We start from the raw sequence: 20,695 nt of genomic DNA, 5'->3' as shown, positions 1-20,695 counted from the left end.
CACGCATTCGCCACACGCTGTTCAACCACAGCCCCCACGGCTATGTCAGACACGTTGGTTGTTAAAGCTATGGACGCCATGGGTGTGGGATGGGCGTGGAGGGCAGCGTTAGCCAGGTCGCACTTAGCTCCGTCAAAGGCCTGGACCCGTTCGGGAGTCCAGTCGACTGGGTCGTTAGCCTTCTTAAGCCGCAGGGCTTCGTAAAGTGGCTGAAGGAGGTGGGCAGTGCGAGGGAGGAAACGGTTATAGAAATTCACCATGCCCAGGAATTCCTGCAATGCCTTAACAGAGACTGGGCGGGGAAATTCCTCCACCACTTGCACCTTAGAAGGCAACGGGACTGCGCCTTGCGGCGAAATGCGGTGACCCAAGAAGTCAATCACCGGCAGTCCAAACTGACACTTGGCCGGGTTGACTATCAGGCCTTGTTTGTCCAGGTGACGGAAAACCTGTTTCAGGTGCGCCAGGTGCTCTTCAGCTGACGGACTGGCCACTAATATGTCGTCGAGATAAACGAACACGAAAGCAAGGTCACGCAACGCCGAGTCCATCAGCCTCTGAAAGGTTTGCGCTGCCCCCTTCAAGCCAAAAGGGATGCGCATGAACTCAGAAAGCCCAAACGGGGTGATCACTGCGGTCTTGGGCACGTCCTCTGCGCACACGGGAACCTGATGATAGCCGCGCACCAGGTCCACCTTAAAGAAAATAGTGGTACCTGCCAGGCGTATGGAAAAGTCCTGTATGTGTGGGATGGGATAGCGGTCATTGGCGGTGGCGTTGTTCAGGCGGCAAAAGTCGCCGCATGGCTGCCACGACCCATCCGCCTTGGGCACCATGTGAAGCGGCGAGGCCCACGGGCTGTTGGAACGCCTCCGTATACCCAGACGCTCCATGATGGCGAACTCCTCCTTAGCTGTAGCCAATTTTACTGCGTCGAGGCGCACACGCGAAAACTGGCGGTCCCAGAGTGGGAATGAAATGTTCTACCCCGTGTTTAGTAACCGCGGTGGACAAGGCAGGCGTAGTCACCGATGGAAAATCCGCCAGCAAACGTTGAAAAACATCACCTGATGCTAAAAAGTTAGCGTGTGTTAACGGCCCGGCTCCCCCTGTCTCGCATGGAACAGTGGCGAAAGACACAGCATCAATTAAACGGCGGTTTGCAACATCAACCAGCAGACCATTAGCACACAGAAAATCCGTGCCGATAATAGGAACAGTAATGGCGGCCACTACAAAGTCCCACTCAAAATGGCGCCCGTGGAAGCAAACAGTCACCAACCTTGTGCCAAACGTTGCAATGGACGAACCGTTAGCTGCACTCAACTGTGGGCCGCCGCCTTCAGCTGACATGTCTGTGCCAGCTGGAGGGAGTAGGCTCTTTTGCGAGCCGGAGTCCACCAGAAACCGTCTTCCTGACATTGAGTCCTTAATGAAGAGCAGCTCACTACGTCCGCCAGCGCCCACAGCTACTACTGAGCGCTGGCCCTGGAGTTTCCCGCCGTCTCAAACGTGCACGGAAGGACACAGCGCCTCGCCTTGCCGCCGAACCGCTGGTGGAAGAAACAGAGGCCGCTCCCGCGCCGTCTCTGGGCAGTCACTCCAGCCACCACTGCCGGGTCCGCGTCCTCCGACGCCGGCTGCAGAGGTTCCGATGCCACACTCTGCACAGAGAACCGTCTGGTAGCCAGCAGGACCCGATCGGCCTCCTCAGCCAAACCTCGGCAGTCACCAGCGGCCAGACACGGGGAGTTAGCCAAAGCCTCGTGCACAGGAGACGGGAGCTGGCGCAGGAAAACGTGCGGGAAAAGGAACCCACCTTCGTCTGAGCCTAGCAGCGACAGCATATTGTCCGTGAGATCCACAGCCGTCCCGTCGCCCAAACCGGATAGGGAAAGGATCCTATCTGCCCTCTCTGCGGCAGATAGGCTGTACCTCCGGAGTAGAAGATGTTTGAGGGCCACGTATTTATCGTGTTGCGGGGGGGCGCGCAACAGCTGCATGGCCCGGCGTGTGGACTGCTGGTCAAGCGCAGCAACGACCAAATAGCATCTGGAGTCGTCCGCGGAGATTCCACGCAGGTGGAACAGCGCCTCAACATGCTGGAACCACGAGGCCGGGTCGCTCTGCCAGAACTTTGGGAGCTTCACAGCCGCGGCGAGAACGGCCGGCTGTGAGAGTTGGGGCGGCGTGGCCGAAGTGGATTCACACACATCTTCTGCTCCAAACATGTTCAATTCGGGGTCACCACTGTGGCAGGATGAGGAAAAACACAGAAGACGAAGGCGAGTTTGAACTTTATTCCTCAGCTCCAAAAACCAAACTGAAACAGGAACAACCTTGCACCAGAGAGCCCGGGAACGTAAACCACGCCCCCAGCTCACAGCCCTGCTGGGTGAGAGGCATAGCCCCTAGTGTCTGCCACAATATAATTATTTATATATTTGTATATACTTATATTATATAAATATACTTGATATATTTATATAATATATTTTTATATATATATATGTACTTGATATATTTATATAATTATTTACATATTATATATTTTATATACGTATATATAATTTATATTTTATAAATATATATGTATATTTATATTTGTATATTTTCAAATATATTTTTGTGCATACAGACATCTAACAGTCACTTGAGTTTGAGACCGTGATATCGCCACATACAGTACAAGCACACATGTACTGTGTTGTGGTATGTCCACATATATCTACAAACAAACCTTGAGTAAAGCTCTGATGAAGGCCACTAGGCCACAACCGTAGCGTGTCGACAGGGTAGCCAAAAGGAGTTGGTGAAATTGAGGATTTTTCCTACACCTCAAGTTTTTTATGAGTGCAACCTATGACCTGTGGGTATTGCACTTTGGATATGTATAAACGTTTGGTTAGCAACACAAAAAACGAAAATTTTGAGGAAGTGCGTCCAACCATTTACCGAGTAAACCTTGAGTAAGATTTGTGTTATTCTCCCTCGCCATTCTAGGCTCTGCCATACGTATGTCTGCTCATCGCCATGCTCTTCTTCATCTACGCCATCATCGGCATGCAGGTGAGTTCTCCCAGCCATCAGCTTTTACCCCCTCGTATTTTCCTATCGTTTGGAGTCAGAGATGGGTAGCAGAATCTTTTAAATGGTTTTTAAATACATTTAATTTTAAATTACATTTTAATCTAAAATTAAATTACATTTTAATTTAATTAAATTTTAAAAATTAAAATTACATTTTAAATTTTAAATTGCAATTTTAGATTAAATTTTAAATAAATTGTGAAATTGATTCAGTATTGAACAAACTAGCATGAGCCAACTGCTGCACACCAAGCTGCAAACTTCACCAGATCACATCAAATAAAAGAGCTCTTTTTTAGCACCAACAGACTTGTTGGATCCTATTTTCAGGAATCAAAGCTTGCAGCACAAAACACAGTCAACTTCGTAGTGTGCTGGGCGTCCAGGTGGCGTAGCGGTCTATTCCGTTGCCTACCAACACGGCAATCGGCGGTTCGAATCCCCCTGTTACCTCCGGCTTGGTCGGGCGTCCCCACAGACTCAATTGGCCGTGTCTGCTGACGGGGAGCCGGATGTGGGTATGTGTCCCTGGTCGCTGCACCAGCGCCTCCTGTGGTCAGTCGGGGCCCCTGTTCAGGGGGGAGGGGGAACAGGGGGGAATAGCGTGATCCTCCCACGCGCTACGTCCCCCTGGTGAAACTCCTCACTGTCAGGTGAAAAGAAGCGGCTGGCGACTCCACATGTATGGGAGGAGGCATGTGGTAGTCTGCAGCCCTCCCCGGATTGGGGGGGGTGGAGCAGTGAACGGGGCGGCTCAGAAGAGTGGGGTAAGTGCAGAATTGCCTGGAAAAAGTGAACTTACTAGTCAGACACGACAGTACACAACTCGAAAATATGGGTTTTCATGGCAAAACTATCTTGTCAAACAACCAAACAAACAACAACTCAGTTTTGATTTGGTAGTTTATAGACCACTTCACCGACACAAGTCCACGTTTTGCACCGTGCGCCTGTGTGAAAATAGGGCTCATAATATTCTGAGTGTCCGAAAACAACTTCCATTATGAAAAGACTGTCCCACCACAGTCAGTGATAGACCTTTTTTACATTTTCTTTTGTGCGCTTCTGTCCAACTCGGTCATGCTTCCACTGTTATTTCCTGCAGCAACTCACTGCTCAGGACTTGACGGCAAGACTTCTGCTCAGGTGTAGAAATCGACTGATAGCTGTATAATTATATAATACAATGCATTATAATATAATATGATAATATTAATGTATAATTAAACAGCTGATAACTCGGCTAAGCCTCCACCGTGGAAATGGACATAACCCTGGAAATGACATAATCGTCAGTGGTTGAAAGAGGAGGGACACGCTGAACTGTACAGTGTGTTGGTCTAGGTTGGTACTGCTGAACTGAGTGAGAACTGAGAAACTGGAAATGCAGTATTTTCACGACAGCTGATCCTGGAAAGGAATGAAGATGGATGAGAGTTTAAGACCAACACAACCAATGCCCGAAAAGTGCCTTTTACACAAGCCAAGAACAGCAAACCCCTGCTTACATATTGTAGTTTCTACTCTGCATTCCTAAAGAAATGCATTTATGTTGTGTGTGTGTGTGTGTGTGTGTGTGTGTGTGTGTGTGTGTGTGTGTGTGTGTGTGTGTGTGTGTGTGTGTGTGTGTGTGTGTGTGTAGTTGTTTGGAAACCTGGCATTAGATGAGGAAGGAGAGAGTGCCATCAACGAGCATAACAACTTTCGAACCTTCATCATGGCCCTCATGCTGTTGTTCAGGTGAGTCCTCTCTCTCACTCTCTCTCTCTCTCTCTCTCTCTCTCTCTCCATGTCCTACTGCTGTTGTACCATCTTCTCTCTTTTTCTGAATCTGTACTGCCCCTGTCCCTGTCTCTGCCTCTCCGTCTCGTTGTCTCCCTGTGGCGTCTTACAGTCTTCTCACACCATGTGTGTGAGGTCGTGGCTAGGGTTGGAAATGAGCGCTTTGTCAAACCATTTGTGCTGCAGCTACAACAAAAATAACAGTCAGATGTGCACGGTGTTTTAAACTGGGTTGACGAACTCTTTTCAGCTCCCAGCTCAACTCCCTCTAGTCTAGCAAATAAAACAAACACACACACACACACAAACACACACAATATGTGTGTGTGTTTGGTCGCTGTCCAACCGAAATTAGGGGCGTGACGCTGGGCAACGTAACTGTATGATTCTTCGTGGAAAAAAACATTAGCAGCTGATGAGTGCGAGATGCAGGAAACAGGCCTGTACTGCTATGCATTAAAATCTTTTTTCCTGTATCCGTGTTGAGATATACTCACACACATATCATTTCGTTCAGTATCAATCAAATAGTATATATATATAATATAAATCAAAGGAAGACAGGCAAGATTGAGATGGTTTGGACATGTGTGGAGGAGAGATGCTGGGTATACTGGGAGAAGGATGCTGAATATGGAGCTGCCAGGGAAGAGGAGAAGAGGAAGGCCAAAGAGGAGGTTTATGGATGTGGTGAGGGAGGACGTGCAGATGGCTGGTGTGGCAGAGGACAGGAAGAGATGGAAACGGATGATCCGCTGTGGTGACCCCTAACGGGAGCAGCCAAAAGTAGTAGTAGTAGTAGACTCAGTATATATGAATTATTTTTCAGTATGAATATTATTATGCATTCACTGTATAAATATAAATCATTCATCATATACATAGGTCAAAGAACATCGTCTATCAAATGTTCATTCCATATATTCAATATATATCAATGGTCATTCCATATATATATATATATATATATATATATATATACACACACACACACACAAACCACACACATTCCAACGTGTGGGCAGTTGAGAGTATTTTAAGTCTGTGTCCATATTTATGTGTGTGCACTGATTCTCCAACGTTACCCCCTCTGCTTTCCCCTCCCGGCAGGAGCGCCACAGGTGAAGCGTGGCATGACATCATGCTGGCGTGCCTGGGCGGTAAGGAATGTGACCCGGACTCCGGGAACACGGACCCCGAGTGCGGCAGCACCTTTGCCTACACTTACTTTGTTTCCTTCATCTTCCTCTGTTCTTTCCTGGTGAGGAAATAAAAAGATGCAGAATCTCCCTTTAACCTGTTCAAGTCCCCACCTGGGCCATACTAAGTTTCGACAGAAATTTCGCCGAGCGGCGTTTCAGCACACGGCACAACTTAGACGAAGGTCTTCACGGTTAACTGTGACAAGTGGGCGAGGAAGCAAAACTTTCAAAAGCGGGACACGGAGAGTGTCTCCGTGGTCCAGAACTCCAGATAGATTTATTTATGTTTTTTTCTGCTTTACGGCCTAAATGAGGGCCCCCTGGGCTCCGACATGACCCGCACACAGAGCTCATGCTGGCTGTGTCGTCATTACATCACTTTCTACATGGCGGCTGATTCTGTTAAACACGACCACACTGACTCAGGATCAGACCGCGCTGCAACATCCAAGGTGTGAGTCAGGCCAACGACATTTGTTGTGTGTCTTCCCTTCTCTCACCAAATTTTCCTGTCAACTAAAGCAAAAAGTGCCCCCCCAAAAAAACCCCAAAAAGTGCCCCCCCCCCAAAAAAAATAAAAAGCTTTATTTGATTTTTTTTGTGGTGATATTTTTAATGCGTGGTGCTTCTTATTATTTTATTTGATTAGAACTTAACCTCCTTTAATGGACTGGTAAGCGCTTTGTCGAGTTATTCTTTTAAGGGGCATCCGGGTGTCGTAGCGGTCTATTCCATTGCCTACCAACATGGGGATCGCCGGTTCGAGTCCCCGCGTTACCTCCAGCTCGGTCGTGCGTCCCTACAGACACAATTGGCAGTGTCTGCAGGTGGGAAGCCGGGGGTGGGTGTGTGTCCCGGTCGCTGCACTAGCGCCTCCTCTGGTCGGTCGGGGCGCCTGTTCGGAGGAGGAACTGGGTGGAATAGCCCGATCCTCCCACGCGCTACATCCCTCTGGTGAAACTCCTGACCGTCAGGTGAAAAGAAGCAGCTGGCGACACCACATGTAACGGTAGAGGGGGTGGAGCAGCGACCGGGGCGGCTCGGAAGAGTGGGGTAATTGTCCAAGTAAATTGGGGAGAAAAGGGGAGATAACCCCCCCCAAAAAAAAAGACTGTATGACATACTTAGAACAAGTTCGACATGCTTAATATTTTGGGTTGCGTTCTAATGTGTATACACTGCACTTCCTGTACATACCATAATATGTTTATGCCCTGACAATTAGTCGAGGCCTGAGGTGAAGACCTGTAGTGAGAGTGTGTGTGTCTTTAACTGGTCCAGATGCTGAATTTGTTTGTGGCTGTCATCATGGACAACTTTGAGTACCTGACCAGGGACTCCTCCATCCTGGGGCCACATCACCTGGACGAGTATGTAAGAATATGGGCTGAATACGACCCTGCAGCCTGGTGAGTGGCACGCACACACACACACACACACACACTGATAGAAACACATAAACACACATACAAACACACACAAACACAAGTATGAACACACATTTGCACACATTCATGTTAACAGGCACCCACACACAGCAACAATATCATGTCTGTGAACACACACACACAGTTAGACAACTTCAGAAGTAGCACACAGTGACACGATGACATGCCACAGTAATGTAGTTTTAAATGCTTTATCTGTTGCGTACACACTAGAAGACACTGTTGTGAATCTTTCATTGAATGTAAAACAATTCTAACCCTTGAATTTCTCTCCCACTCACACCGGGGAAACGTGCCACATGTGTTTTGTTCCCAGCCAGGAAGTGTTGAGGTCCATGTGGAGACTGACACAGTTCAGCCTGGTGTTGCTCACACTAGACTGTCACTGTGGAGTTACCCAGCATCCCTGTCTCTCTCTCTCTCTCGCTCTGTCTCTCTGTCTCTCTCTCTCTCACACACACACACACACACACTCGCTCTCTCTCACTGTCACACACACACTCGCTTTCTCACTCGCTGTCTCTCTCGCTCTGTCTCTCTGTCTCTCTCTCTCTCACACACACACACACACACACACACACACACACTTGCTCTCTTTCTCTCTCACTGTCACACACACACTCGCTTTCTCACTCGCTCTCACTCTCTCTCTCACACACACTCTTTCTCTCTCACTCGCTCACTTTCTCTCACACACACTCGCTCTTTCTCACTCTCTCTCACTTTCTCTCACACACACTCGCTCTTTCTCACTCTCTCTCACTCTCTCACACACACTCGCTCTCTTTCTCTCACTCTCACACACACTCACTCTCTCTCACTCTCTCTCACTTTCTCTCACACACACTCGCTCTTTCTCACTCTCACACACACACTCGCTCTTTCTCACTCTCTCTCACTCTCACACACACTCGCTCTTTCTCACTCTCTCACACACACTCGCTCTTTCTCATTCTCTCTCACTCTCTCTCTTTCTCACTCTCTCTCACTCTCTCACACACACTCGCTCTTTCTCACACACACTCTTTCTCTCTCACTCTCTTACACACACACTTGCTCTCTTTCTCACTCTCTCACCCACTGTCGCTCTCTCTCACACACCCGCTCTCTCTCTATCTCTCTCTCTCTATCTCTCTCTCTCTCTCTCTGTCTCCATCTTCTGTTTCATATAAAACTGCTTCATGGTTGTAAGTTGTAACATGACTAGAAACCTCCCTCTTCTCCTCTCCCTCCCAGTGATTTGTGTGTGTGTGTGTGTGTGTGTGTGAGAGAGAGAGAGAGAGAGAGAGACCTAGAGCTGGGCAATACATCAATAAGATACAGAAATTGTGATATGAAACTAGATATCGTCTGGGATTGTGATGGTGATATAACTCAGATGCTGTCATTCCCTGGTCTTAAAGGCTGCCCCGCAGTGAAGTGATGACATTTTCGGAACTTACTAGATTGTTTTAGCTGAGTGAAATGGAGTGACTTCCTCTACCTGACTAGTCATCATATGTCCACGTTACTAATGATCATTTCTCAGACCTCTCTTGCATGTAAATATCTTATGAAACACCAGTACCAATAATCATTCCCAAATTTTCACGTTTTCGATATCGAGGTATTAAGTCATAAAACATCATGATATGAGGGGCGTCCAGGTGGCATAGCGGTCTATTCCGTTGCCTACCAACACGGGGATCACCAGTTCGAATCCCCGTGTTACCTCCGGCTTGGTCGGGCGTCCCCTACAGACACAATTGGCCGTGTCTGCGGGTGGGAAGCCGGATGCGGGTATGTGTCCTGGTCGCTGCACTGGCGCCCCCCTCTGGTCGTTCGGGGGGGAGGATAGCGTGATCCTCCCACGCGCTACATCCCCCCGGTGAAACTCCTCACTGTCGGGTGAAAAGAAGCGGCTGACGACCCCACATGTATCGGAGGAGGCATGTGGTAGTCTGCAGCCCTCCCCGGATCAGCAGAGGGGGTGGAGCAGCGGCCGGGACGGCTCGGAAGAGTGGGGATGGGTACAATTGGGGGGAAGGGGGGGGACCCGGGGGGGACCCTCTCCCTCCCCCTCCCCCCCCCCCAAAAAAAATCATATTTAATTTTGTCGATATCGCCCAGCCCTAGTTGTGACCTGGCTGTGCCTCTTACTCTTCTTCCTCTCTTCTTCTACCGTATCCTCATCCTCTTCTCCCGTCTCCTCTGTGTTCTTCCTTGACCTCTACTTCTCTGACGTTCCCTTTCTTCTCTCAAAATTTTCCTCCCGCTTAATTTTCTTCCTCTGCACCCCTCTCTCTCTCTCTCTCTCTCTCTCTCTCTCTCTCTCTGTGTCTGTATTCTCTGTGTCCCCGCTACCTAACCTTGCCCTCCCTTGTATTTTTCTTGCAGCGGGCGCATACATTATAAGGATATGTACAGTTTATTGCGAGTAATCTCCCCTCCCCTGGGCCTTGGCAAGAAATGCCCACATAGGGTGGCCTGCAAGGTTTGGACCCAACCCCTAAAACACAACCTTAAACGCAACCTGCTCGCCTTTAAGAAACTGGAATGAATGTCGCTCTTCTTCTCTCCTTTTTTTTTTATATATATAGATTCATTTATACTTCAGTCTTGTTTTCTTCTTCTCTGGTTTCTGTTTGGATTTGCATTTTTTTTAATTTTTTTTTTTTATCTCATTTCACCATCGAGCCACATTTTGTTAGGTTTTCTCTTGTATATGCATTCTGATATGAGAATGAGAATGTTTGGGGCAATGCAGAGATGCACACACGCACAAACTGTCGTACACCCTCCACACACACGCACACACACGCACACACACGCAACCTGTGGCGGCGTGTGAAGCATGAGGTGGTGCACTGCACTCGCTATTTATTGTCTTCTTACTTGGTTGCTAGAAGAAAAAAAGACACGGACCTGTCCACCTTGTTTTTAACACCTGTATGATAAAGCAGACTGCAGACTCGGGTCGGCCACGATTGTTTTGTTCTGCCCGCCATCCACTTTTGCCGGGGCAGAATACGATCCGGCCATGTGCGTTGTTCTTGTACAGGGTGGAGGTCGGGAATGGTTGGGGGTTGCTTTCGGCCAGAGTCACCCTTCTCAGATGGTTTGGCCACACTTTCGGGCGTCCGGGTGGTGTGGCGGTCTTTTCCATTGCCTGCCGACATGGGGGACCGCTGGTTCGAATCCCCGTGTTACCTCCGGCTTGGTCGGGCGTCCCTACGGACACGATTGGCTGTGTCTGCGGGTGGGAAGCCGGGTGCAGGTATGTGTCCCGGTCGCTGCACTGGCGCCTCATCTGGTCGGTCGGGGCGCCTGTTCAGGGGGAGAGGGGGAACTGGGGGGAATAGCGTGATCCTCCCACGCGCTACATCCCCCTGGTGAAACTCCTCACTGTCAGGTGAAAAGAAGCGGTTGGCGACTCCACATGTATGGGAGGAGACGTGGTAGTCTGCAGCCCTCCCCGGATCGGCAGAGAGGGTGGAACAGCGACCAGGACGGCTCGGAAGACTGGGGTAATTGGCCTGATACAATTTGGGAGAAAAAGGGGGGGGGGGGGATTTTGTGTAATAAGGTTAACATCATGCCAAGTTTTCAAGAAGCTTGTTTATTCCTCCTTCTTTATAACTGTTTAAAACAAAGGGGCGTGGCCAAACCCCTCTGTTAGTGACTCTGGCTTACTGGGACCAGAGTGTGTGTGTGTGTGTGTTTGTGTGTGTGTGTGTGTGTGTTTGTGTGTGTGTGTCCATGCGTGCACATGTGTGTGAGTGAGTGTGTGTGCACGTGAGGGTGTGCATGCACGCACACGTGCACGTGTGTGAGTGTGCGTGTACCTGACCCTACATTGTCGGGGTGGGGGAAGCCATTAAGACGTAATGTGGCTCTGTGTCCACTGGGCACCTCTCCGTTAGCTTAGCAGCGCTAAAACAGACGCTTGTTTGCCGTTTTAAAGACCGGCGCTCTTTCGCGCGCAAGCTCAAGCACTCCAGAAGTCGGCGGGCGCCGAGCACCGGAAGCTCGCCGTAGGCTGGGACCGCCCAGCAGAAACGGCACCGCTTGGTGCCGCATTGAGAGGTTCTCGGTGGACTGTGCCAGAGTAACGGACTGCATTGACTTGTCGTCGTGACTCACCCCCGACTCACCCCCCCACGCATCTCTGCAGCGGTGCTCTCCCTTGCCTGCTGGAAGCCCCGCTGCCAGTTCTATCCGAGCGGCGGAAGAGGGCGAATCCGCTGGAAAAGCCCAAATCTCCTTTTCACCTCGCATAGAACGGTGTCTCAGCTGACGACTAACTACAACCGAATAACAACACCTCCCCCCTCCTCTCTGACGCCCCCCCCCCGCCTCGTAATTAACAACATGCCAAACTAGAACTGAGCCACTTACACCCTCCCCTCCTCTTGCCCTCTTTGTCTCTCTCTCTCTGTCCTTATCTCTTACCTCATGTATCCACAGCGGTCAAAACAATAACCTCTGTCTACCTGTTGTCCCCCTGTTTCTTTTCCTCTGTCGGTTTCTTTCCTTCACCTCCTCTCGTGTCTCCCCCCCGTCGCACCTCTGTCTATATGTCTAACCCCCGACCCCACCCCCCTTCTCTGCCCCCGTGTTCCTCCTGTCTCCACGTTGTCCACCTCCGTTTGTCTGTCCTGAGTGTGTGTGTGTGTGTGTACTTGTTTGCATGTGTGTGTGTGTGATTGTGTTCATGTGTGTGTGTGTGTGTGTGTGTGTGTGTGCGGCCACCCCAGCGGCAGGATCAGTTACACAGACATGTATCAGATGCTAAGGCACATGTGTCCGCCGCTAGGCCTCGGGAAAAGGTGTCCCGCCCGGGTCGCCTATAAGGTAGACTCGTCCCCTTGCTCCTCCTTCCCCCTCCCCCTCCTTTCCTTCCCTTTTCCTCCTCTCATCCTCATCCCCCTCCGTTCTTTGGCCTCCCCATCGCCGGGGCAGGTAACCGCACCGCCCATCTGGTGCCGCAAGGAAGTTTCTTCCCTCACCCCTCACCCTGACTCTCCCTCCCTCGCCCACCACCCCCGACTCCCTCCTACCCCCCCACCCCCATCCCTGCCCCCAGCAGTGTGTCCTACCTATCGTCTGTTAGTGGTGGTTGTAGTGGTGGTGCTGAGCGCTGTTCTCTCCCTCTCTCTCTATCATTCTCTCTCTCTTTCTCTCCCCCCTCCTCGACCGCGGGGAGGGGGGGATGGCTTCGTGTTGGAGTGAAGTGATAGTGAAGTGATAGTCAGTTTTTTTTTCCTATCCATTTATTTTTCGTATTTCTCTTTGGTCAAGCCTCAGGAGTAAGGGAACGGAGGGATGTTTTGCCGGTCCTTCTGCAACCTGCACGGACGCACATGCAGCAATGCACCTAAAAGCACACATAGCCCCAACTGTCCACCTCCACCTTGCGCTGCCCTGGGTCACTGTACAGTAGCCCCTCCACCCGCTTGTATTGTGAAGCAGTAACCGCAAACTATTGAAATGTACAACAACAAATCCGGGGTGTCGTCCCCCCTGCCGCCCAATGGCTGCTGGGACACTCCAGCATCCCCCGCGACCCTGAGAGAGGATGATTATCTGCCCCTCAAAATGACAGCAACACCGCGGATGCCCGGGGCAGCCAACATGTATTTAAATCATTCAGGACCACATACAGAAGTATGGATCCTAAAAGCCAAAACTCACCCATTAAATTGAGACTTTGCTCCAAAACAGAAATAAAAGAAGAAGGACAAAAAAATCACAAAACAATCTGAAGCACACTTGTCAACGAACGCGTCTACCCGCTACCGATGCGTCGGTGTTGCTTACAGTGACCCAGACATGAGATGCTTACGATGCGGGTACAGAAGGATTGGCAAGAGTGTGAATCTTCAGACCTCTGTCTCTGTTATTCCTGTGGATGACTCCTTAGCGCACACACCCCCAGCGCACAAACACACACACAATTCAATAAAATGGGCAGGTAAAGTTGTGGCCCTGGTGCTTTCTTCTTCCAAGATGCTTTTTTTCATACACGAAGACTCATTTGAAATTCTTAATTCTTTGGTTTCTTGGCGACCACGTGTGCCGTGGAGCGGTGCAAAGACTTTGGTCGAGCTCTTTGCTCGATTTTATCTTCTTCTTTTTTTTTGTCTCGTCGTCCCATCTTTTCCGCCACCTCTCCTCACTTTGCCCGTTCAGTTCTAGTCTGTCCCCCCACCCCACCCCCCACAGTCTGCCTCTCTAAATTCCCCTTTTTGGGTTTCCCCCTCTGTCGCTGCTTCTCTCATCCCTGCCATCTTTCCTCAGGTTTGCTCATCTTTTGTTTTTCATCACGACTACCCTTGTCTCCCATTTGTTTCTTTTTTATTTCCTCTACTCTCACTACTACTACTGCTACTACTACTGCTACTTTTAGCTGCTCCCGTTAGGGGTCGCCACAGCGATCATCCGTTTCCATCTCTTCCTGTTCTCTGCATCTTCCTCTGTCACACCAGCCACCTGCATGTCCTCCCTCACCACATCCATAAACCTCCTCTTTGGCCTTCCTCTTCTCCTCTTCCCTGGCTGCTCCATATTCAGCATCCTTCTCCCAATATACCCAGCATCTCTCCTCCACACATGTCCAAACCTTATCAATCTTGCCTCTCTTGCTTTGTCTCCAAACAGTCCAACCTGAGCTGTCCCTCTAATATACTAAGCTAATCCTGTCCTTCTTCGTCACTCCCAATGAAAATCTTATCATCTTCATCTCTGCCACCTCCAGATCCGCCTCCTGTCTTTTCGTCAGTGCCACTGTCTCCAAACCATACAACATAGCTGGTCTCACAACCATCTTGTAAACCTTCCCTTTAACACTTGCTGGTACCCTTCTGTCGCAAATCACTCCTGACACTCTTCCCCACCCACTCCACCCTGCCTGCACTCTCTTCTTCACCTCTCTTCTGCACTCCCCATTACTTTGTACAGTTGACCCCAAGTATTTAAAGTCATACGCCTTCGTCACCTCTACTCCTTGCATCCTCACCATTCCACTGTCCTCCCTCTCATTCACGCATAGGTATTCCATCTTGCTCCTACTGACTTTCATTCCTCTTCTCTCCAGTGCATACCTCCACCTCTCCAGGCTCTCCTGAACCTGCACCCTACTCTCACTATAGATCACAATGTCATCTGCAAACATCATAATCTACGGAGACTCCTGCCTAATCTCATCCGTCACCCTGTCCATACCATTGCAAACAAGAAAATTTTTTTCTACTCTCACTCTTCTCTCATTTTCCCCATTTTCTATCTCGTTCCCTCTCTCTGTTTCTCTCCATTTCCTCACTCCCCGGCTCTTGTCACTGCTTCTTTGCTCAGCCTTGTAGTCCATCTTTCTGTTTTTGCATCCTTTCCATAAACCTGCACCTTCACTATTTGACTGTCTACCACCACCCACCCTTCTCTATCCTGTGTGTCTGTCTTACTTCCTGCTCCTCTCTTCAACCCTTCTTTTGTCCAGTGACGGCCCCTTCACATTTGCTCAGCCATGTAAAACTTTTATTTGTTCATCGAGGAGACTTTCTGGGGTGTGTCTGCTCAATGACTTTGAGGTCAGAAAAGCCTAACCAAGTCTGTATGTGTTAGAGGGGGTAATGTTAGACACCTTTGATCTTTCTAGATGTCCAGTCGTCAGTCAGTACTGTCGGCAGCAAATGTCTGGGCTTTCCTCCCACCGGGCAGGAGACATGATTAAATGTGTACTGAATTACAGTTGGTTTTGAACTTGACCTTTTCTCAGGGAATTTAATGTTAGTGTCGTTTACAGTCCTCTTCCTTTTTTTTTTTTTACCCCATCCTGTACTTTGCTCTTCCCTCTTCTTTCTCTTTCTCGCTCTCAGATTTTGCACACGCCCTCTCACATTCTGTCTTTTTCTTTCTCTTGCTTATCAAACCACGCGCTCTTAATTCTTTTGCTCTTCCAGAATCGTCACAATCCTCCTCCCTCTCGTTCCCCTTCATATAAACCCTCTTCCCTCTTTTTTTTTTTTTTTAATCTAAGCGGAAAACTCAATTTATCGTTGTCTTCACTGTGTGTCCCCCCTCACTAGTTCCTCCCTCTATACCCTATACCATCACCAAATCTGGTTGGTCCAAACAGAAAACATCAATCACTTTTTTTAATCTTATAAATGATTTTTCTTTTTTTTTCTTTTTTTTTTTCCATTTTAATTTTTTCTTAATCTTCTTTCAGCGAATGCCACAATTCTAATCCTCTGTAACTCTTTGACACCCCCTTTAGACACTGCACCCGTTTGGCATTGAGAGACATCTTGACCTGATAACACAAAACCACTGTGTCAAAATCAGAAACGCTCAAGAGGGCTTGCCATCGCTGTCCAAATTTGGCTTTGAATTAAGGGTTGCAAATCAGTGATCTTAAATTGCAGCTAGCCAAATTAACATGAATCATTCATTGAGATCAATCCAGTCGGACTGAGGATACTCTCTTTGCGCGGATGCACGGCTGCTTGTATTGTGAAATGGGTATAAGGAGAGAGAAGGGGTTGGGGGGGTGGGGTTGGGGGGGGGTTTCACTGGGATGGGAAGAATGGGTAGGGTCGAGGTGAAAAGCATGCTGCATGATCCATGTGTCCGGGTCGATGGCATTTTTTGCAGGTGTCTGTTGTGTTGCGTTGCATGCACCCCTCGCGTCTGTGTCGCATGGCTAACGGACGACATCCGGCCTGCATGCTGAGAGCGCTGTGGATGTTGGCTGCTGCCCTACGCCCTGTCACGCATTATTTATTTATTTTTTCGTTTTGGTATGCCCGACACTCGGACAAAACACATACACACACAGCAAACACACTTTACCGCCATCTCACGTCAGCGCTTGTCATTGTGAGTGCCCAACGCTCATGTTCGTAGGTAAACCCAATGGACATCAACTGGTTTGGATAGCAACTGCAAGCGGCCCCCAAAAGCTTGTTTTGTTCTATCAACAGGTTCATCCATTGAGTTTACCTGGTGTAGAAATAAAAAAAAAAAAGAAAAAAAAAGATAGGGAACCTCCACACAGGTAGGGGGAGCTCTATAGCAGATGCCTTGGTTAATTAGAGAAAGAAAAAAAAAATTTGCAGTCTCCTTAGAAGTGGCAGAATGTCACCAGTGATACTGTTACCGTTCTCCAGTCAACCTATTCTGTCTTCCAACGACTGCAATTAAGCGCACTTAATTGCAGTCCGTGCCAACAATATTGTGTGTAGAGGGTTCGGGTGTGGGAGAGGGGTTGGGTGGGGGGTTGGTGTGTGTGTAACTATACATATTTTCTTTCTTTTTATATGTGTGTAACAACTAAGATGTGTGAATGCGCCACTGCATTGACACATTTAGGGAACATGGGCACAGGTTGGGTCGGACGCCATTTTGGCTCCGATTGTTCCTTGTGGTTCTCGGCTCTCACAGTTGCTTAGCAGCAGATGGCCTCCCCCCCCCCCCCATTGGATAGCCGTGCTGTCTTGTAGAGTATCACTGGCAAACAGGAGACGCAGGGACGACCATATTGAAATTCGTTTTACTTTCATACACACAGTGAAATTTTTTTTAAAAAAGACACAAAGGCTTTACAATGTACAGTTTGATTCTCATCAGGTGCTCAAAGAGGAATTTTTATTAATTCAGTTTGATGCCACGAATGTAAATTCACTTCCCAGACCGGCATACCGAGCTAAATTGACTACACGGTAGAGGAACGAGATGAGGTCTTGTGTCAACGTCACGTTATCCTTGAATTAACTCAAATCTGACTCGGTGATGTTGAGGAGAGGGGCTGAACCTGGTCCTACTGCAACTTGGCTATTGTCTATGGAGCTCTCTCAAACCCGCCCTCTCCCCCTTTCCCTTCCTGGAGGTTCAGACACGCCTTAATAGGACACGCCCCCTTTCTCATCCTCTCATCCTGACTGGCTCTCCACAGAGGCTACTGCGTATGGACCTGCCGGTCGCCGATGACAACACGGTGCATTTCAACTCCACCCTCATGGCGCTGATCAGAACGGCGCTGGATATAAAGATCGCCAAGGGTACAGATGTCACCTGTCTCAAGACTCACCTTTTTTTTTCCCCCATTTTTTCATTTTTCTCTCTATTTTGAGAGACTGTCCCTCTCCTGTCACCCTATCCCTTCTTCTTTGTCTGTAGATGTGAATCTGCCTCTGTCTGTCTCTCCATCTATCTTTCTCTGTCTCTATCGTTCACTCCATCATTATGTCATGTCTGTCTGTTTCTCCATCTATGTGTCCATCCTTCCTCCTGTCTTCCTGTCTTCTTTCTACTACAGTAGACAATGGTAAGAGATAAAAACCTTGACACTAACAAAACATCTTTTCTTGTTTATGTGAATGTGTACATGCGTGACTGGCTGTTTTTGGGGGATTACCGTGCCACTGTGCCTACATCACGGGCTTGAACATCATTTGTGTGTGTGTCCGTGTGTGCACAATTGTTTGTTTTTTTTTCTTTGGCACACTTATTTTTGTCGGCTATGTATGCGTGTTCACTGCACATGTGTGTTTGATGTGTTTGTGGTGTGGTGCATGGGTTCTCTTGCTGGTACCGGGCCTGTCCACCCAGGCGGTGCCGACAAGCACCAGATGGACGCGGAGCTGAGAAAAGAGATGATGGCGATTTGGCCAAACCTGTCACAGAAGACCCTTGACCTTCTGGTTACGCCACACAAGGGTAGGTTGCAGGAAGACAAAGCATAGTGGTGTGAGAGGTGTGTATTAAATGTGTAGTGTGTGTGTGTGTGTGTGTGTGCGTGTGTGTGTGTGTGTGTGTGTGTGTGTGTGTGTGTGTGTGTGTGTGTGTGTGTGTGTGTGTGTCCGATCACAAACTCACCAAGAGGACAGCTTCTACCAGCCGATGTCACTCACCGCTTTGCACTCCCTGATCAGGTTGTCATGGCATAAACATACGCACGCACACATACACACTGGCATACACATACCTGTTACACACACACATACACCGGTCAGCCAAAACATTAAAACTACCTACTGAATATTGTGTAGGTCCCCCTCGGGCCACCAAAACAGCTCTTGACCGTCTCCACGAGACCTCTGAAGGTGTCCCCTGGTATCCGGCACCAAGACGTTAGCAGCAGATCCTGTAAATTGCGAGGTGGGGCCTCCATGGATCGGACTTGTTTTTCCAGCACATCCCACAGATGCTCGATCGGATTGAGATCTGGGGCACTTGGAGGCCAGGGCAACACCTTGAACTCTTCATCATGTTCCTCAAACCATTCCTGAGCAATTTTTCCAGTGTGACAGGGTGCGGTATCCTGCTGAAAGAGGTCATCAGGGAATACCATTGCCATGAAGGGGTGTGCCTGGTCTGCAACGATGTTTAGGTAGGTTGTCCATGTCCAAGTAACATCCACATGAATGCTAGGACCCAAGGTTTCCCAGCAGAACATTGCCCAGAGCATCACACCGCCTCCACCAGCTTGTCTTCTTCCCACAATACATCCTGGTGCCATCTCTTCCCCGGGTAAATGACACACCACCACACGGCCATCCACAAGATGTAGAAGAAAATGTGATTTATCAGACCAGGCCACTTTCTTCCACTGCTCCATGAGCCAGGTCTGACGTGCACGTGCCCATTGTGGGTGATTTGGGTGGCGAACAGGCATCATCATGGGCACTCTTGACTGGTCTTTGGCTATGCAGCCCCACATGCAGCAAGCTGTGATGCGCTGTGCATCCTGACACATGTCCATCATAGCCAGCATCGACTTTTTCAGCAATTTGAGCTACAGTAGGTCTTCTGTGAGATTAGACCAGACAGGCTAGCCTTCACTCCCCACACACATCAATCAGCCTTGGGCACCTATGACCCTGTCACCGGTTGTCCTTTCTTGGACCACTTTTAGTAGGTACTGACAGCTGCATACCGGGAACACCCCACAAGACCTGCTGTTTTGGAGATGCTCTGACCCAGTCATCTAGCCATCGCAATTTGGACCTTGTCAAAGTCGCTCAGATCCTTGCGCTTGCCCATGTGTCCTGCTTTCAAATCAACTTCAAAAGCTGACTTTTCACGTGCTGCCTAATATATCCCTGCCCTTGACAGGTGCCATTGTAACGAGATCCATCCATTCATCCATTATTGGAACCGCTTATCCTGCTCTCAGGGTCGCAGGGATGCTGGAGCCTATCCCAGCAGTCACTGGGCGGCAGGCTGGGAGACACCCTGGACAGGCCGCCAGTCCATCACACAGGCTGACACACACACACACATTTATACCTAGGGACAATTTAGTACGGCCAACTCACCTGACCTACATGACTTTGGACTGTGGGAGGAAACTGAGGCAGACACAGGGACAACATGCAAACTCCCCCCCCAAGGTTGGACTACCCTGAGGCTCGAACCCAGAACCTTCTTGCTGTGAGGCGGCTGCGCTAACCATCGCGCCACCGTGCCGCCCCCCCCCCCCCCCATTGTAATGAGATAATCAATGTTATTCACTTACCTGGCAGTGGTTTTAATGTTTTGGCTGATCCGTGTATGTACAAAACTAACCTTTTCCTTGCACATGCAAAACTAACACACACAGAGGCATAGATAAAGAAATCATACCTACATACCACTGTGTATAAATGCACTCACCACATGTGCAAACATGTACAAGCTCAGACGCACATACATGGAGACATCACACGAGTACAAAGCACACACACACACACACACACACACACACACACACACACACACACACACACACACACAGCTTCATGTACCTTCCAAGCTGTCTCCACCCACTCAGTAAGTCCTTGTATCAGGGGGTGCCTGCTATAGAAGATCCTCTATAGAAGTCTTTTCACTACAGGAGAGAAAAACAGCAGCTAGCTAGCTGATATTAAACAGGATGGAAATCAATTTGTCCTTCTGGGAACGTGTGTGTAGACAGACTAAGATACACAATGAGTTTTAACGTGATAACACCCTAGTAAGTACAATGGTGCATGCTCAGAGTTAAGTATGTTTGGAAAAATGCTCGACAGCTAGTAAAACTATAATACGCGTTTTTCCATGTCTTATCATCTAGTAATATTACAATATGTGTGTCTTATGGTGTATTAATACTGCAGGGACTTGTAACCATGCCACTTTAAAAGGGACTTCACTTACTTAATAGGCTTGAAGTTG

General features: G+C 48.9%; 1 protein-coding gene across 1 annotated transcript in view; it reads left to right on the top strand.

Annotated features, from left to right (window-relative positions):
• Window positions 1-20,695, top strand: part of cacna1ab (calcium channel, voltage-dependent, P/Q type, alpha 1A subunit, b) — a 121,410-nt gene that overhangs the window by 88,446 nt on the left and 12,269 nt on the right. Inside the window, exons 34-40 of the mRNA XM_056279719.1 lie at window positions 3,004-3,069; window positions 4,733-4,830; window positions 5,983-6,133; window positions 7,356-7,483; window positions 9,899-9,995; window positions 17,454-17,559; window positions 18,110-18,217. Of these exons, the coding sequence (XP_056135694.1) occupies window positions 3,004-3,069; window positions 4,733-4,830; window positions 5,983-6,133; window positions 7,356-7,483; window positions 9,899-9,995; window positions 17,454-17,559; window positions 18,110-18,217 (754 nt within the window). The remainder of the gene's footprint in view (window positions 1-3,003; window positions 3,070-4,732; window positions 4,831-5,982; window positions 6,134-7,355; window positions 7,484-9,898; window positions 9,996-17,453; window positions 17,560-18,109; window positions 18,218-20,695) is intronic.

This window comes from Lampris incognitus, chromosome 5, assembly GCF_029633865.1.
Source record: "Lampris incognitus isolate fLamInc1 chromosome 5, fLamInc1.hap2, whole genome shotgun sequence".
Taxonomy (NCBI): domain Eukaryota; kingdom Metazoa; phylum Chordata; class Actinopteri; order Lampriformes; family Lampridae; genus Lampris; species Lampris incognitus.
Note: the sequence above shows the minus strand (reverse complement) of the source record. Positions and strands in the feature narration are given on the sequence as shown.